Genomic DNA, 17,830 nt, shown 5'->3' with positions numbered 1-17,830 from the left:
TGAGGCAGGAGAATGGCGTGAACCCGGGAGGCGGAGCTTGCAGTGAGCCGAGATCGTGCCACTGCACTCCAGCCTGGGCGAAAGAGCGAGACTCCGCCTCAAAAAAAAAAAAAAAAATAAATAAATAAATCAACTGTATATATTAAACGGGCGTCTTGAAGACAGAAAACACATACAATAAGGTATATATTTATCAGCTGATGAAAGTGTGACCAGCTGGGTGCAGTGGCTCACGCCTGTAATCCCAGCACTTTGGGAGGCTGAGACGGGCAGATCACAAGGTCAGGAGATCAAGACCATCCTGGCAGACACGGTGAAACCTCGTCTCTACTAAAAATACAAAAACAAAAAATTAGCCAGGTGTGGTGGCGGGCACCTTGTAGTCCCTGCTACTTGGGAGGCTGAGGCGAGAGAATGGCGTGAACCCAGGAGGCAGAGCTTGCAGTGAGCCAAGACTGCGCCACTGCACTCCAGCCTGGGCGACAGAGCAAGACTCAAGTCTCAAACAAACGAACAGAAAAAAGAAAGTGTGACCAGCGGCTTATAGGTACTTAACCTTGTATTTTCTATAGAAGCAATGATTTATTATTTGCCAATTCAGTGTTTGTGGTGACTTTATAGAATATTGTAACTTGTCCAGGCGTGATGGCTCACGCCTGTAATCCCAACATTTTGGGAGGCAACGGCAGGCGGATCACGAGGTCAAGAGATAGAGACCATCTGGCCAACATGGTGAAACCGTCTCTACTACAAATACAAAAATTAGCTGGGTGTGGTGGTGCGCGACTATAGTCCCAGCTACTTGGGAGGCTGAGGCAGGAGAATCACTTGAACCCGGGAGGCGGAAGTTGCAGTGAGCCAAGATCTTGCCACCACACTCCAGCCTGGTGACAGACTGAGACTCTGTCTCAAAAAAAAAAATTATAACTTATGGTGAATAAAGAGAATTAACTACTACTTTATCAGCCAGATTTGCATGGCTCACCCTATTCATATAAATGTTTTATACTCAACTGGAGAGAATACATAGAAAATAACCAATAAGTTGTTTAAATATTTGTAATTAGTGGATTGGTAACATAATTTCCTTCTTAAAATACGCGGGTGTTATTTCTAATTTTTCTTATCAATCTCTTATTCTCCTCTTACCAAGAATAATTACTGATGTGGTCCCATCTCCAACTTCTTCATCCTGGGTCCGGCTAATTTCAATCATGGACTTGGCTGCTGGATGCTGGACTTGAATCTAAAAAGGTAGATCACTAATGAATTCACACTATTCGAAGACTTCTTAACTCATGAAGCTTGGCCCTAACTCTTGGGCTTCTTGCTTCTATACGTACTTACTTTTCCTTTAATGTTTTACCATATCTTGAAAGATTAAAAATGACACCCCCAAATAGCTTAAGTAAACCACTTTCCAAATTCTTTTTGGGAAAAAATGTATTCCATGAACTCAACTATTAAAGCTTCCAGAGGGCAGACCGATATCTTTTAGCTTATCTACTGGAGGCACCACTGTGGTTGAATTGTGTTCTTCAATAAGATACATTGAAGCCAGCTGGGCACAGTGGCTCACACCTGTAATCCCAGCACTTTGGGAGGTGGATACAGGTGGATCACCTGAGGTCAGGAGTTCGAGACCACCTGGCCAACGTGGCGAAACCCTTTCTCTACTAAAAGTATAAAAATTAGCCGGGGGTGGTGGCGCGTGTCTGTAATTCCAGCTACTCAGGAGGCTGAGGCAGGAGAATTGCTTGAACCCATGAGGCGGAGGTTGCAGTGAGCCGAGATCACACCACTGCACTCCAGCCTGGGTGGCAAGAGACTCCATCTCAAAAAAGAAAAAAAAAAAAGATATGTTGAAGTCATAACTCCCAGAACTTGTGAATTTTACTTTATTTTAAAATAGGGTTTTTGCAGATGTAACCAAGTTAGATACGGTCATTCTGAATTAGGGCGGGCTCCAAGTCCAATCACCAGTGTCCTTGTGTAAGAGACACACAAGGGGAATAATATGAAGACTGAGGCAGACCAAGTTCATGCCAAGGAAAGCCAGCAACCATCAGAAGCAAGAAGAAAAGTGGGGGCCGGGCGCGGTGGCTCAAGCCTGTAATCCCAGCACTTTGGGAGGCCGAGACGGGCGGATCACGAGGTCAGGAGTTCGAGACCATCCTGGTGAACACGGTGAAACCCCGTCTCTACTAAAAAATACAAAAACTAGCCGGGCGAGGTGGCGGCGCCTGTAGTCCCAGCTACTTGGGAGGCTGAGGCAGGAGAATGGCGTGAACCCGGGAGGCGGAGCTTGCAGTGAGCTGAGATCCGGCCACTGCACTCCAACCTGGGCGACAGAGCAAGACTCCGTCTCAAAAAAAAAAAAAAAGAAGAAAAGTGGGGATCTTCCCGAGACTTCAGAAGGAGCATGGCCCTGCTGACGCTTTTATTTCAGACTTCTAGCTTCATTCTATAGGATAATAAATTTGTTGTTAATAAAAATGTTGTTGAAGCCAACCAGTTTCTGGTAATCTGTTATAGCAGCCCTAAAAAAACTAATCAGAGCCTGTATCTTAATAGGTCCCTTATGTTCATAGAACTGTCAGAAAGAAAAAAAGAAAAAAACAGAAACAGAACACACCTCTCGAAGAATGGCATTGCCATCGTTGGTCATCACAATGCCTCCCATTGGGTCCAAAAGCATCTAAGATGAAAGCAAAAGGTATATTTAAAGTGTCCTAGATAACAGGAAGAAAAAAATTGTAGTCTAAGAGTTTTAGGAAGAGATAAGCCTACCTTCATCATGGACTTGGGTCCCAAACATGTGCGGATGATATCTGCAATAGTCTAATGGAAAGGGAACATAAAACATGCAAGCACAAATCAGAGGACAGTGTGAGAATGTTGGAGTAATAGGGGAAAGGGACATAAACAACCCACAGAGCCAGTGTTTTATTTTATTTTAATTTCATTTTATTTTTAGATACGGGGTCTCACTATGTTTTTCAGGCTGGTCTCAAACTCCTGGGCCCAAGTGATCCACCCACTTCGGCCTCCCAAAGTGTTAGGATTACAGGCATGAGCCACTGCGCCCAGCCAGAGTCAGTGTTTTTAATGATACCCCTAAAGCATGGTTAGCAATCACTTCAGACACAGCATGCCACTTTAGATATAGCATGTGGCTAGCTCTGTTGTTTTTCTCCCCTTGGGAATGCTTTCAGGATGGATACAGAAATGACTTTTCACAAGAGTAAGGGGGAAATGGCTCCCAGAGCTTCTGTTTCCCAGCAGTCCTAATTACTAGAAGTCCACGTCTTAGTATTTCTTTCCATGACAGTGGCCTCTACATCATCCTAAATCAGATATAAGGCTACTTCACTATTTCATTCAAAAGACATTTACCAAATATCTATTCAAGATCTACGGTGGGCACTAGGAATACAAAAGGGAATTAATAAAGTACTTCTGTTCAAGTAACTCAGTTTAGTATGGGAGACAAACACAAATAGAATACTATAAAACAATACACAGCAACAGAATAATGCACAATATGAGAAGATTATCAGTCCTAACTCAGAAGGGGAGGGCTTCCTTTCCCCTACCATCATCAGGAAAATGTTCTGAAAGAAGAGGTCAACTTTTCCTCTATTTGCTCACTCTATAAAGTCTAGATGTTCAGGACACACGGCTATGACCAAATACCAGGGAAGATAGCTGGAGGCAAACTACCATAAACACTTAAAAGATTTGTGACCTTGGCAGCATTGATGTTTCCAGATTGAACTTTTCTTCCAGATTCACGCTTTGTGTTCTGGCCTAAAATAGATAAAAACACAACAGTCAACAGCCCAGGACTGCCCCATCGTACACAAGCTATTTATTTCCTAGTCTTTGAAAAATAAGAATGCAGGTTTCATGGTGTATCCACAGAGCAAAGCTTATCAAACTCTACACTTTAAATAAGTGCAGTTTATTACATGTCAACCATATCTCAAAAACTTGTAAACATATGTCCCTATGGCTATTTACCTCCTTCTGTATTTCAACCCTTGATATATTAAGAAATAACTTTGAAATCCTGGTTAATACTTACCTTCTAACCAGATATTCATATATTTACAGCAGGGATTCATAACCTGAGATCCATGAATGGGCCTTAATGGGATAGTGAACTCCCTGAGATTATGTGAGAAAATGAGAGATACTGCAATTTTTTTCCCCCCTGGAAAGAGGATCCATAGCTATTATCAGATTCTCAAAGGGCTGGTGACCCTAAGAAATGACCATTCATTGCTTTATGTAAGCAGGGAAAGAGTTTGGGGATTCACATTTTCTGCTTGGATAGGCGGATCATACTCCAACAGGTCCAACATAATTAGTGATAGTGCCCCCACAGCATACTGTTTAGAACACACTCAACAGTATGCAAGATAAATTATATAGTCACCTCATAACTGGATGTAATAAGAAGGCATCAGTAACCCATTTACCACCACTAAGAACTAACTACAAACTTTAACTGGGAGCCTAATTGGTCACAGCCAACTAATGCCAGAGATTAATGCAGATCTGAAAGGAGCTTTGCAAATACACCACTCACCCCCAGGTCATCCCAGTGGAGACAAGCCAGTGGTTACAACCAAACCAACATAATGTTTATTTCCTTCCTCTCTCTAAATTACATTCCCTTACAATTTAAGTCTGTAAATCTTTCAATCCAGTCCCATCAAACCAAAACACCCACAATGCTTAGGATTTACATCTATCTCAGGGAGCTGTAACCAAAAACCCTCATGGACCTACAATCCATCAGAAAGAAGGTTTTTTGTTTGTTTGTTTGTTTTTGAGATGGAGTCTCTGTCGCCCAGGCTGGAGTGCAGTGGCGGGATCTCGGCTCACTGCAAGCTCCGCCTCCCGGGTTCAAGCCATTCTCCTGCCTCAGCCTCCGAGTAGCTGGGACTACAGGCGCCCGCCACTACGCCCGGCTAATTTTTTGTATTTTTAGTAGAGACGGGGTTTCACTGAGTTAGCCAAGATGGTCTCATCTCCTGACCTTATGATCCGCCCGCCTCGGCCTCCGAAAGTGCTGGGATTACAGGCGTGAGCCACTGCGCCCAACCTTTTTTTTTTTTTTTTTTTTTTTCAAAATAGCGTTAAGTTTTATTTTATTTTTTTCCTTAAAAGTTATTTCCCAGGTACAGAGATAATGAATAAAAACTCTGAAAAGCATTCAGTATACAGAAGACAGTAAGGGAGGGGAGATGGCTAGTCAGGCTCTGCAGATGAGGTACAGAAGTTACACACAGAATGGAAACATATCAAAGGAAGACAAGGGAGGTGGTGCTCATTAGAAAAAATAAGGGACCAGGCGAGGTGGCTCACGCCTGTAATCCCAGCACTTTGGGAGGCTGAGATGGGCGGATCACCTGAGCTCAGGAGTTGGAGACCAGCCTGGCCAACATGGTGAAACTCCAGTTCTACCAAAAACACAAAAATTAGTCTGGCGTGGTGGCGTGCGCCTGTACTCGCAGCTACTCGGGAGGCTGAGGCAGGAGAAATGCTTGAACCTGGGAGACAGAGGATGCAGTGAACAGAGATCGCGCCACTGCACCCCAGCCTGGGTGACAGAGCGAGACTCTGCCGCAAAAAATAGAAAGAAAAAAAAAATAAGGGATCTTCCAAAGGGAAAAGATGACCAGTCGAGAAATCTAGGAAAACCCAACTGGTGAGTGGGAAAGATTACAACGCCGGGGACACGGAGGGAACGATTACAATCTATGATCAGTGAAGCAAGTACGGTTACTTCAGGAACAGGGTTGCTGTTCAAGCGACTTTTACTGAAAATAAATGTAACGTAAAGTGACCAAGGATATTATCTATTCACCAGACCCTCTTCAAGCAGTCTGCCCACTTATCTCATTTAATTCTCACAATTCTACTAGGAAATACTATTAACTCCGTAATACAGATTGAAACATTTAAATGACCGCTACTAAGGGATGGGCCAAGGATATAAAGCTAGACCTAACTGAAAAACAAAAAGCATTATTCATGCAGCTATACAGCGACAATCAGGCTAGAAAGGGTGCAGCGGCGGGGGAAGCGTGGGGACTGAGGGACAGAACGCGGAGTGGGAAAGAGCTTCCCAAGAGGAGCACACGTCAAGAAAAGAGGCTCGGCGAGAAAAAGGTCAGTTTGAGTTTGTGAAGAGAAGCAAACAGGTTAAGGGAAGAAAGGAAAGCGGGACACCGGGCTTCCAAAATGAAGATGATGACTGGAAGGCTCAAGGGCCGGGTCAGGGCGGGACGGAGCTGAGGCAACACAGAAAACCATGGACAGAGAAGGGTGAAAAGGGGGTCCCTTTCCTGGCATCCCCAGAACTCACTGAGCACAAGTACGGGACGATGGCCCATCATGGCGGCGCGATGCAGAGCCGGGTACCCAGAGCTGGGGGAACCGGCAGAATCTTCTGGAGAGAGAGAACCAGACAGAAACCCAGAAAACGCTGCCTCCTCAGGGCTTACACCTCAACCCGCTACTCTCAAGGTAGTCACCAATCACCGCACCCATCTCATTGATCGGCACAAAAATCGACCAATTGACATCCTGAGTCCCGCCCTCTACGCAAGAACGACCAGACAAGTTAGGCAGAGAGAGCACGATGAAGGCACTGGGAGGGCACAGGCGCTTGCGCAATAGGGTGGCCGCTCCCGGCCGCGTGCAGCGCGAACGTCGGCGCAGGCGCCAAGGCTCTGGCAGTTGGCCGGCACACCACTACGCATGTGTGTCAGTTGTAGGGTTGGGTGCTGGCGTTGCGGCTTTCGGTTAACACCCCAGGTGAGGTCGTTAAACTGTGTATCGCGACTCGGCTCCTATCCGACCGTGAAGGCTAAGAAAGGCTTGACAGTTTCCACTGTTTTGTTCTAGCCTTAGCAATAGGTGGACTAGAGAGGCGGGACTCCCGCCAGCAGATGGGGGAAGACCTGGCCGACTTGGCCCTGGGTGAAGTGGGAGTTGTAGTCTTACAGTGCCGTACTGGGCAGCCTTTCTCCGGGCACACTGGGAGTTGTGGTTTATCGCATCTGGACTAATGGCTGTATGTGGACTTTTCCCTTCTTAGGAAATGCTTTCAGTGAGGCTATGAGCAGTACCGGAGGGTGATGGCTTACGTTTCCTTAAGTTATCCTATCTAAAATATTTTTCCAAATATTTCCGCCGGGCGCTGTGGCTCACGCCTGTAATCCCAGCACTTTGGGAGGCCGAGGCGGGTGGGTCACCTGAGGTCAGGAGTTCGAGACCAGCGTGGCCGATATGGTGAAACTCCGACTGCTAATAAAAATACAAAAATTAGCCGGGCGTGGTGGCGCGCGCCTGTAATCCCAGCTACTCGGGGGGCTGAGGCAGGAGAATCGCTTGAACCATGGAGGTTGCAGTGAGCCTAGATCGCGGCACTGCACTTTAGCCTGGCGACAGAGTGAGACTTCATCTCAAAAAAAAGAGAAGTAGGCCGGGCGCGGTGGCTCAAGCCTGTAATCCCAGCACTTTGGGAGGCCGAGACGGGCGGATCACGAGGTCAGGAGATCGAGACCATCCTGGCTAACACGGTGAAACCCCGTCTCTACTAAAAAATACAAAAAACTAGCCGGGCGACGAGGCGGGCGCCTGTAGTCCCAACTACTCGGGAGGCTGAGACAGGAGAATGGCGTGAACCCGGGAGGCGGAGCTTGCAGTGAGCTGAGAGCCGGCCACTGCACTCCAGCCTTGGTGGCAGAGCAAGACTCCGTCTCAAAAAAAAAAAAAAAAAAGAGAAGTATTCCCTGTGGTGCTTTGAGATTTTATTTCCCCACATCCATCCCTCTCCTGCTGTCCTCAGTCTTAGTTAGAGATGATGGGGAGCCAGAGTTTTAAAATTACCATTCGGGATAGGAGAAGGACTCATCATACCGTGGAAATTAAACATGGTGAGAACACGGAAAGTAATTGCGCGTTCATCAGAGAGGTTTAAGGTTTGGCTTTGGTTAAATTACTATTTTGTCCAGAAAAAAAAGGAAGCACTGTTATAGAAATAGCTGTTTTCCAAACTAGCAAAGAACAGTCACGCGTTTGGCCATGAAATAGAGTTTCCTACTTTTTCCTCCGCAGACTGGAACAGCCTGAGATCTGCTGGAGATAACTTAGGAAATTGTCATAGTGAAAATACTAGCATGGATTGTTGATCATCTGATGCTATGATTCTTTCCCAGGCACCACACCTGTTGGTGTTCAGATGGAGCAGCACACTAGTCATCCTAACAGAAAAGGTGTGTGTTGGAGGCCCTGCTTCCCCTCCCTTAAAAAGCAAGACCTCCTTTGCATTCCCCATTAAATGGGAGCATTGCTGTATTCCCAGAACCTAGAACTGGATCTGTTAAATAGTAGATGCTCAGTAATTATTTGTTAAATGAATTTATTATTCTTCCTTTGTATCTCCTCTTACTACTTAGAACAAGACTGTGTACAGGATCTTAGAAGACATGGTGTTAGCTAGAGTGAACAGATACTGAGTTGTAGTAGGACAATTCCATTGGTGGCCAGGGAAATGCCTGAGGCCTTCTGACTCCAGAGCCTATCCACTTAACTATAGGTGGAATACATTATCTGAAAGACCTACTATTCCATAGCTTGGACATAATTTTTTTTTTTTTTTAATACGGAGTTTTGCTCGTGTTGCCCAGGCTGGAGTGCAGTGGCATGATCTTGGCTCACTGCAACCTCCGCCTCCCGGGTTCAAGCAATTCTCCTGCCTCAGCCTCCCGAGTAGCTGGGATTACAGGCATGTGCCCCCACGCCCAGCTAATTTTGTATTTTTAGTAGAGATGGGGTTTCTCCATGTTGGTCAGGCTGGTTTCCAACTCCCGACCTCAGGTGATCTGCCTGCCTTGGCCTCCCAAAGTGCTGGGATTACAGGCATGAGCCACTGCGCCCGGCCCCAGCTTGGACATAAATTAACTAGCTCTTTTCACAGAGTATGTAGTGCAGTGGTAAAGAGCATGACTTTGGAGTCTACAGGACCAGATTTAATTCCAGCTGCTATTTGCCAGACCCTCTTTTTTTTGTTTTTGTTTTTGTTTTTTTTTGAGACAGAGTCTCGCTCTGTTGCCCAGGCTGGAGTGCAGTGGCCGGATCTCAGCTCACTGCCAGCTCCGCTTCCCGGGTTCACGCCATTCTCCTGCCTCAGCCTCCCGAGTAGCTGGGACTACAGGCGCCCGCCACCTCGCCCGGCTAGTTTTTTTTGTATTTTTTTTTTTTTTAATAGAGACGGGGTTTCACCATGTTAGCCATGATGGTCTCGATCTCCTGACCTCGTGATCCGCCCGTCTCGGCCTCCCAAAGTGCTGGGATTACAGGCTTGAGCCACCGCACCCAGCCTTGCCAGACCCTCTTAAGCAGTTTACCTACTTAGGATCACTGCAACCTCTGCCTCCTAGATTCAAGTGATTCTTGTGCCTCAGCCACCCAAGTAGCTGGGATTACAGGTGTATGCTGCCACGCCTGGCTAATTTTTGTATTTTTAGTACAGATGGGGTTATGCCAGGTCTTGAACTCCTGGCCTCAGGTGATTCACCCACTTTGGCCTCCCAAAGTCCTGGGATTACAGACGTGAGCCATCGCGCCCAGCCAGTTTACAACTTATTTAATGCTCACAATTCTACTAGAAAATACTGTTAACCCCACAACCGATTGAAACATTTAAATTTACTGCTACTAAGGGATGGGCTAAGGGTATAAAGCTAGGCCTAACTAAAAAAACATTATTCATTCACACATATTAACTGTGGAATCTTGAGCAAATTTCCTGACTTAAGTTTCCTCAAGTAAAATGTAGGTAAAGCTACCTACTTTATCTGCATTCCTCAGGTCATGTTCCCCAGTTCCACAAGACTCTCATAGCACTTACTGAAATGTAATAGTGTGTGTGCTTGATCACCTAATGACTGTCTACACTGCAAGACTATCAGTTCCAGGAGAGTAGTGACCACATCTGTTTAGCAGACTGTGGTATCCACAATGACTCTACTTTAAGGGTCATTGTGAGAAACACGTAAGAGAATGTATGTAAAGCACCTTTTATTATCATATCCTCTGTTCTGCCTCCTTTGGCCTCTCCACCCTCATCCTCTGTCATATGTTGTCAGAAATACAACTCCTTTAGTATAGAGTGTATGTAAAGCAGTCTCTCTTTTTAAAATTAAAAACAATTTTTAATTTCTCATGCCACCTTGTGTAAAAATATGTAAAGCATTCTTCAAACCTTATAACCCAGTATAAAATGCATTCTCGGCTGGGCACGGTGGCTCTCGCCTGTAATCCCAGCACTTTGGAAGGCTGAGGCGGGCGGATCACGAGGTCAGGAGATTGAGACCATCCTGGCTAACATGGTGAAACCCCGTTTCTACTAAAAATACAAAAAATTAGCCGGGCGTTGTGGCGGGCACCTGTAGTCCCAGCTACTTGGGAGGCTGAGGTAGGAGAATGGCATGAACCTGGGAGGCAGAGCTTGCAGTGAGCCGAGATCACACCACTGCACTCCACCCTGGGCGACAGAGCAAGACTCCGTCTCCAAAAAAACCAAAATGCATTCTCATATGTCTAGGAAGGACTCAAATTATTTTGAAGTGCATTTGCATGGGAATTAACATATTTTACATGGAAATTAACACATTATTGAGAAGAATCTTGAGACCTAAGTTTCAGCTTCTGTCTCCTTACCACATTCTGCACAAACTGTCAAATGAGCTGATGACTCTGGAGCAGGAGGGAAAAGAAGATGGATGACCTACCAGTAGAGCTTGGAAGATCCACAAACCCAGTAACCCAGTGCAAAAGAAAAATACCAAAACCAATAAAACATATTTTCCTCACCAAGAGTGACTGACAGAGAACAGATTTCAGTTTTCATAGGCTCAGTGACCTTCCAGACAGAAAGCATCTCACCCTGGCACGCACATATAAGCACTTCTTCCTCTTACCAGGCCATTCCTTCTGTTGCCCTCTGAGTAAAGAACAAGAATAAGACATCTTTCTTCATACAACCTACTTTTCACACTTCTGCTACCAGGCTTGTTTTTTATGAAGAGGTCCTTCTTTATCCTTCAGATCCCAGCTGAGATACCACTTCCTCAGGACATGTTTTTCAGCTCTACAGACTAGGTCAGTTGCTTTCATAGCACTTACTGAAGTGTAATGGTGTGTGTGCTTGATCACCTAATGACTGTCTGCACAGCAAGACTGTCAGTTCCAGCAGAGTAGTGACCACTTCTGTTTAGCAAACTGTGGTATCCACAGTGACTGACGCATAGCAGGCACTTAGCTGTCTCTTATGTGTGTGAATGAAAATGAATTGTTTTTCCGTCCTTCTTGATTTCATTATAACAGTGAATTATTGTCTCCTTACTGTCTTGCCTTTTTAACTCTTACCTAGTTCCAGCTGTCTGACTTTCCATCCATTGCCCTTGTCTACTTTGCCACTTCCTTTTCATCTTTTAGACTCTTGTGGAGGAGTTCCTCGAAGGTTCAGTTTTTGTCTCTCTGTTTTTTAGCTTGGAGAGCTAATGTATTTTTGCAGCTTCTTTATCCTCTTTTTGGGGCTGGCATGGCAGTTTGACCTTTCACTTGAGCTCCGGTGCCAGCTCTCTGGCTGTTTTTCTAGACACTTCTATTGGGATTTCCTACTCTCACCTCAGATTCAGTATGTCCAGATGTGATTATGTTAATATGAGAGTTGAGTTTTACTCAAACTTCTTTAAGTCAAAAAGGCAATTCAGGGGTTGTGCAGTTGGGAGAGATGCTGAAGTAGCTCACAGAATAATGGGAAGAAGAGTGGCAAAAACCAGGGCCTCAGGGACTGAAACTGGGGATTCAGTGCCTCTTGGTGTCTGTGTATCCTATGCTTTTTCTTGTCTCTGATCTCTTGCTTTTATCCACTTCTCATGGTGTACTAGCCAAATAGCTTTCACTGGGCCCAACCATACATTTTCTCAGAATAGGAGATCAGAAGAAAGTAAATTTCTTTCTTTCTTTCTTTCTTTTTTTTTTTTTTGAGACGGAGTCTCGCTCTGTTGCCCAGGCTGGAGTGCAGTGGCCGGATCTCAGCTCACTGCAAGCTCCGCCTCCCGGGTTTACGCCATTCTCCTGCCTCAGCCTCCCGAGTAGCTGGCACTACAGGCGCCCGCCACCTCGCCCGGCTAGCTTTTTGTAGTTTTTAGTAGAAACGGGGTTTCACCGTGTTAGCCAGGGTGGTCTCGATCTCCTGACCTCATGATCCGCCCGTTTCGGCCTCCCAAAGTGCTGGAATTACAGGCTTGAGCCACCGCGCCCAGCCGAAAGTAAATTTCTTAGACTCGAAATCCATATATTGATCCCAAGGAATGACTCTGGCCCAACTTACCTCATGTGCCTACTCCCTTGGCTCAGTCACAGTTGCCAAGGGGGATGGGAATACCATGATTGGCCTGTATTGGGTCACAGGCCAATCCTTGTTAGGGAGAGGGGCTTGATTGTGGTCTTACCAGTATAGCCTGGCTTCTCAAGCTTTTTGTTGTTGTTGTTTTGTTTTTTTTTTGAGAAGGAATTTCACTCTTGTTGCCCAGGCTGGAGTGCAGTGGCGTCTTGGCTCGCTGCAATCTCTCCCTCCCGGGTTCAAGCAATTCTCCTGCCTCAGCCTCCCAAGTAGCTGGGATTATAGGCACCCACCACCACGCCTGGCTAATTTTGTATTTTTAGGAGAGATGGAGTTTTACCATGTTGGTCAGGCTACTTTTTGAACTCCTGACCTCAGGTGATCTGCCCGCCTCGGCCTCCCAAAGTGCTGGGATTACAAGCGTGAGCCACCGTGCCCAGCCACTTCTCAAGTTTTTAAGATTTAGTGAATACCCTCTACCAGAAGGCAGGTAGAGTTCTCTCACTACTCATATTGATCTCTTCTCCCTTTTAAAAACATTCACTTTTACATGTAATCACATAGTATAACTAACAGATAAAAGGCTTTTATTTTCACCCCAGACTATCAGACTCATTGTTTATGTCCTCGTCTTGTTAGATCACTGTTTCACCTGCGATTTGTCTTCCTAACTAGATAAGAAGCATCTAAGAAACCACGTCTTAACATATCTCATGTACTCGCTAGGATTTAGTACAGTCACAAGCATGTAGTGTGTATCAGTAAGAACTTGTAAACAAATTAGATTTTAGCTTATCCCACTCCTGCTTGGTTTCTCTTAATCCTATTATGATTTCCTTTTTGTCTTATGTGTCTTTCTGATATGTAACATATTCAAAGCAGGGCCTGGGCACCTGCTTTCATGGACCAGGTGCAGGGATCTAATTAGAATGGCTGTCCCTTGTTGGAATGAGCTCTGATTTAGTTACCTCTGATTTAGTTCCAGCCAAAGAGGAAGCTAATGCTGTGCCTCTTTGTAGAGCAAAACCCTCCCCCAGCTATATTAATCTTCAAGCAAGTTCCCCACCAGCCACTTTTCTGAACATCCAGACAACAAAGCTGCCCTCGGGTAAGTATGTAGGGAGGGTTTTCTTTTTCTTTTTCTTTTTCTTTTTTTGTTGAGACGGAGTCTCGCTCTGTCGCCCAGGCTGGAGCGCAGTGGCTGGATCTCAGCTCACTGCAAGCTCCGCCTCCTGGGTTTACGCCATTCTCCTGCCTCAGCCTCCCGAGTAGCTGGGACTACAGGCGCCCGCCACCTCACCCGGCTAGTTTTTTTTTGTATTTTTTAGTAGAGACGGGGTTTCACCATGTTAGCCAGGATGGTCTCGATCTCCTGACCTCGTGATCCGCCCGTCTCGGCCTCCCAAAGTGCTGGGATTACAGGCTTGAGCCACGGCGCCCGGCCAGGGAGGGTTTTCTAATGGACTCAGCAGGGGGAGGTTGCATGGAGGAGGTGGCTTGAGCTGTCACCTATTGATCAAGAGCCAAATCTATGTTAGGCATCTATAGATTTTTCCATGGTAGCTTGTTGATTATTTAGTTTCATTGATTTCATTATCATCCCAGTTCTAACAACTTGTATTGTTTCCTTGCTTGTTAGCACCTTTGATAGACTAGGCAGGAGTGAAGTGAACCTCTCATTGCTTATTGGTAATTTTAGTTAAAAGTTGGCCAGGTTTACCCCTGTTCACTTGGGAAGGTAAAATTTTAAAAGACGGTGGCCAGAGAAGGAAACTATTAGCTCGGTCTCAGGTTCTTTGAATTTTCATCATTCATCTTCCCCTGGGGAGGTCAGTGGGTATTTGGCATAGCTATGGGGAACCAAACAGGGCACTAACTAGACAGTCATAACCCCTGTTTTTGAGGATCTCAGAGTCCAACAAAGAAGTCAAGACTGATAAAAATACAAACAGCAGATAATATAATTACCAAAGTTAACTGGCTGTGTATAGTGTAGTTTAAAATAGTAGAAAAAGTAGCTGGGCACAATGGCTCACGCCTGTAATCCCAGCACTTTGGGAGGCCGAGGCAGGCGGATTGCCTGAGGTCAGGAGTTCGAGACCAGCCTGACCGACATGGTGAAACCTCATCTCTACTAAAAATACAAAAATTAGCCAGGTGTGGTGGCAGATGCCTGAAATCTCAGTTACTCAGGAGGCTGAGGCAGGAGAATCGCTTCAACCCGGGAGGCGGAGGTTGCAGTGAGCCAAGACTGGGCCATTGCACTCCAGCCTGGGCAACAAGAGTGAAACTCCATCTCAGAAAAAAAAAAAAGAATGGACTGGCGGGGCATGGTGGCTCTTGCCTGTAATCCCAGCACTTTGGGAGGCCGAGGTGGGCAGATCACCTGAGGTCAGGAGTTTGAGACCAGCCTGGCCAACATGGTGAAACCCTGTCTCTACTAAAAATACAAAAATTAGCTGGGCATGGTGGCACCTGCCTGTAATCCCAGCTACTTGGGAGACTGAGGCAGGAGAATTGCTTGAACCGGGAGGTGGAGGTTGCAGTGAGCTGGGATTGTACTGCTGCACTACAGCCTGGGAGACAGAGCAAGGCTCCACTGAAAAAAAAATAATAAAAGAAAAAGAAAAATATTAGAAAAAGAATGGACTGGCCAGGTGCAGTGGCTCACGCTTGTAATACCAAGACTTGGGAAGGCCAGGGCGGGCAGATCACCTGAGGTCAGGAGTTCAAAACCAGCCTGCGCAACATGGTGAAACCTCATCTTTACTAATGATACAAAAATTAGGTGGACATGGTGGCACATGCCTGTAATCCCAGCTACTCAGAAAGTTGAGGCAGGAGAATTGCTTGAACCCAGGAGGTGGAGGTTGCAGTGAGCCGAGATCGTACCATTGTACTCCAACCTGGGTGACAAGTGAAACTCCGTCTCCAAAAAAAAAAAAAAAAAAAAAAAAGAATGGACCGATGCAGCAAGAATGGTTGAAGTTAGGGAACTTCAGGTCAGTGAGACACTATGTCAGGTAACAGAGGAGGCTGAGGTATCCCATGAGCTCTAGGGAAGTTAGGCCTCCCTCCCAGACCATTTCATTCACTTATCAAATATTTGTTATACGCCGGGCATTTTTCTGGGTGCTGGGTTAAAGTAGTGAATAAATCAGATAAAAATCCTTGCCTTCCTGGAGCTTACATTCTAGAAGGGGAACTTAGACAAAAATTAAGTAATTAGGCCGGGCGCGGTGGCTCAAGCCTGTAATCCCAGCACTTTGGGAGGCCGAGACGGGCGGATCACGAGGTCAGGAGATCAAGACCATCCTGGCTCACACGGTGAAACCCCGTCTCTACTAAAAATACAAAAAACTAGCCGGGCGACCTGGCGGGCGCCTGTAGTCCCAGCTACTCGGGAGGCTGAGGCAGGAGAATGGCGTGAACCCGGGAGGCGGAGCTTGCAGTGAGCTGAGATCCGGCCACTGCACTCCAGCCTGGGCGACAGAGCGAGACTCCGTCTCAAAAAAAAAAAAAAAAAAAAAAAAAAAAAAAAAAAAATTAAGTAATTATAAAATATGCAATATGACCATAAATATTATGGGAAAACTAAAACAAGGGAGAGGGGTAATAAGTTCCAATGATTGATTTCAAATTAAAATAGGATAGTCAGGTATGCCTCACTGGGAGGTGACAGCTGGGCAAAGGTATGTCTGGGTTGGGTTGTGCCTGGAAAGATTGGAGAGGTCATTTTATTACGGTCCTTCCAACCTCAGTACAATTACCAAATCTCTCTCCTTTGTTTCCTTGCACCTCCATTGCTTTTCCTTCTGGAGTTGATCACAAGCCCAAGGAATGCCTAGGACTCCTGGAATGTATGTATGCCAACCTCCAGCTTCAGACCCAGCTCGCCCAACAACAGATGGCTATTTTGGAACATTTACAGGCATCCGTGACACAACTGGCTCCTGGGAGGGGAAGCAATAACTCTTCTCTCCCAGCCTTATCTCCTAATCCATTGTTAAATCACCTGCCCCCATTCAGTAAATGAACTGTGGAACAAAGTTACTGTGTTTTTTTTTCCTCTGTCTTCCCAGTAAACCCTTGTTGGAATCTGGGTATATGTATTCTACATATGGTTAATTTGTTCACAGGTTCATAATAAGTGCTCATTGAGGTCAAAGCATTGTACAAAGGAGTTTGGGGGAATTACTGTCTAATGAGGCAGACAATTCATTACAAAATGTAGTGGTGTTCTGAAAGGGGATGGAGGTTAAGAAATAACATTGGAGGTTACTAGGATACAACTGGACCAATTTTAGAATCTTGATGGAGAATGTGGCTTTATGATGCCACTTGAAGAAGGGAGGGGTTGGGTGGCATGGACAGATGAAGTCAGGTAGGTCCATATCAGTTGGGAAGCCTGGACAAAGACCTAGAGGTAGATATATTAGTCCATTCTTGCATTGCTATAAATAAATACCTAAAGTTGGGTGATTTGTAGAGAAAATATATTCATTTTGGCTCATAGTTTTGTTCTACGGGCTGTGTGTGCCACATCTGCTTCTGATGAGAGCCTCAGGGAGCTTTGCATCAGGCAAAGATAAGCAGCATGTCACATAGCAAGAGAGGGAGCAAGAGAGTGAGGGAGAAAGAGAAGTACCACACACTTTTAACCAAGCAGATCTTATGTGAACTTAGAGTAAGAACTCACTCATCACCAAGGGGATGGTGCTAAGACATTCATGAGGGATCCATCCCTGTGATCCAAACACCTCCCACCAGGCCGCACCTCTAACACTGGAGATTACGTTTCAATATGAGATTTGGTGGGGACAAATATCCAAACCATATCAGTAGGAGAATAAGTCATCATAAATAAGGGGAAGAGTTTTTTCCCCCAGAATATAGAGTGTGAAGTAGAATGTAAAGGAGCTGAGGCAAGTCAGCTTTTCCTGCAGAATTATTCTGATGGCAGCTTTTAGAAAGTCTGGAGAGTGGCTGGGTGCAGTGGCTCACACTTGTATTCCCAGCACTTTGGGAGGCTGAGGCAGGCAGATCACTTGAGGTCAGGAGTTACAGACAAGCCTGGCCAACATGGTGAAACCCTGTCTCTACTAAAAAATACAAAAATTATCCAAGCGTAGTGGCACGCACTTGTAATCCCAGCTACTCTGGGGGCTAAGGACTAAGGCAGGAAAATCACTTGAACCCAGGAGGTGGAGGCTGCAGTGAACTGAGATTGTGCCACTGCACTCCAGCCTGGGCAACAGAGTGAGACTCCCTCTCAAAAAAAAAAAAAAAAAAAAAAAAAAGAGAAAGTCTGGAAAGCCATTGTCAGCTTCCAGGTTGCGATGAGACACACATAAGATAGTAGAAACACTACGGGCAAAACATTTTGATGTGGAGGGA

At 45.7% G+C, this 17,830-nt stretch overlaps 2 protein-coding genes across 4 annotated transcripts in view; one reads left to right on the top strand and one right to left on the bottom strand.

The window, feature by feature from the left end:
• CCT3 (chaperonin containing TCP1 subunit 3) overlaps nt 1–6,641 on the bottom strand; it is a 28,196-nt gene extending 21,555 nt beyond the window's left edge. The window contains exons 1-5 of the mRNA XM_010356426.1: nt 6,380–6,641; nt 3,749–3,810; nt 2,791–2,841; nt 2,636–2,698; nt 1,150–1,246 (exon numbers count right to left, since the gene is read on the bottom strand). Coding sequence (XP_010354728.1) covers nt 1,150–1,246; nt 2,636–2,698; nt 2,791–2,841; nt 3,749–3,810; nt 6,380–6,410 — 304 coding nt within the window. The 5' untranslated portion in view covers nt 6,411–6,641. The remainder of the gene's footprint in view (nt 1–1,149; nt 1,247–2,635; nt 2,699–2,790; nt 2,842–3,748; nt 3,811–6,379) is intronic.
• A 50-nt stretch (nt 6,642–6,691) lies between these two features.
• TSACC (TSSK6 activating cochaperone) lies at nt 6,692–16,482 on the top strand. Of its 3 annotated transcripts, none has more exons than XM_030935980.1 (4): nt 6,692–6,831; nt 8,238–8,294; nt 13,413–13,541; nt 16,266–16,482. In XM_030935980.1, exons 2-4 carry the CDS (start codon nt 8,261–8,263, stop codon nt 16,403–16,405), a joined length of 303 nt encoding a protein of 100 aa, XP_030791840.1. In that variant the 5' UTR covers nt 6,692–6,831; nt 8,238–8,260; the 3' UTR covers nt 16,406–16,482. The 3 variants fall into 3 exon arrangements, 2 of the variants coding, with proteins under 2 accessions (XP_030791840.1, XP_030791839.1); XM_030935979.1 differs by having other exon boundaries at nt 6,725–6,831; nt 16,255–16,482; XR_004058789.1 differs by lacking the exons at nt 8,238–8,294; nt 16,266–16,482 and having other exon boundaries at nt 6,719–6,831.
• The last annotated feature ends 1,348 nt before the right edge of the window (nt 16,483–17,830 follow it).

This window comes from Rhinopithecus roxellana, chromosome 8 (genome assembly GCF_007565055.1).
Source record: "Rhinopithecus roxellana isolate Shanxi Qingling chromosome 8, ASM756505v1, whole genome shotgun sequence".
Lineage (NCBI taxonomy): Eukaryota > Metazoa > Chordata > Mammalia > Primates > Cercopithecidae > Rhinopithecus > Rhinopithecus roxellana.
Note: the sequence above shows the minus strand (reverse complement) of the source record. Positions and strands in the feature narration are given on the sequence as shown.

What these genes read in the sequence shown, in the direction of transcription:
- TSACC (XM_030935979.1), top strand. Translation starts at nt 8,261, where the DNA reads ATGGAGCAGCACACTAGTCATCCTAACAGAAAAG. An exon ending in TAGTCATCCTAACAGAAAAG is followed by an intron (nt 8,295 to 13,412) that starts GTGTGTGTTGGA and finishes CCTCTGATTTAG; the next exon opens with TTCCAGCCAAAGAGGAAGCT. An exon ending in GACAACAAAGCTGCCCTCGG is followed by an intron (nt 13,542 to 16,254) that starts GTAAGTATGTAG and finishes TTCCTTCTGGAG; the next exon opens with TTGATCACAAGCCCAAGGAA.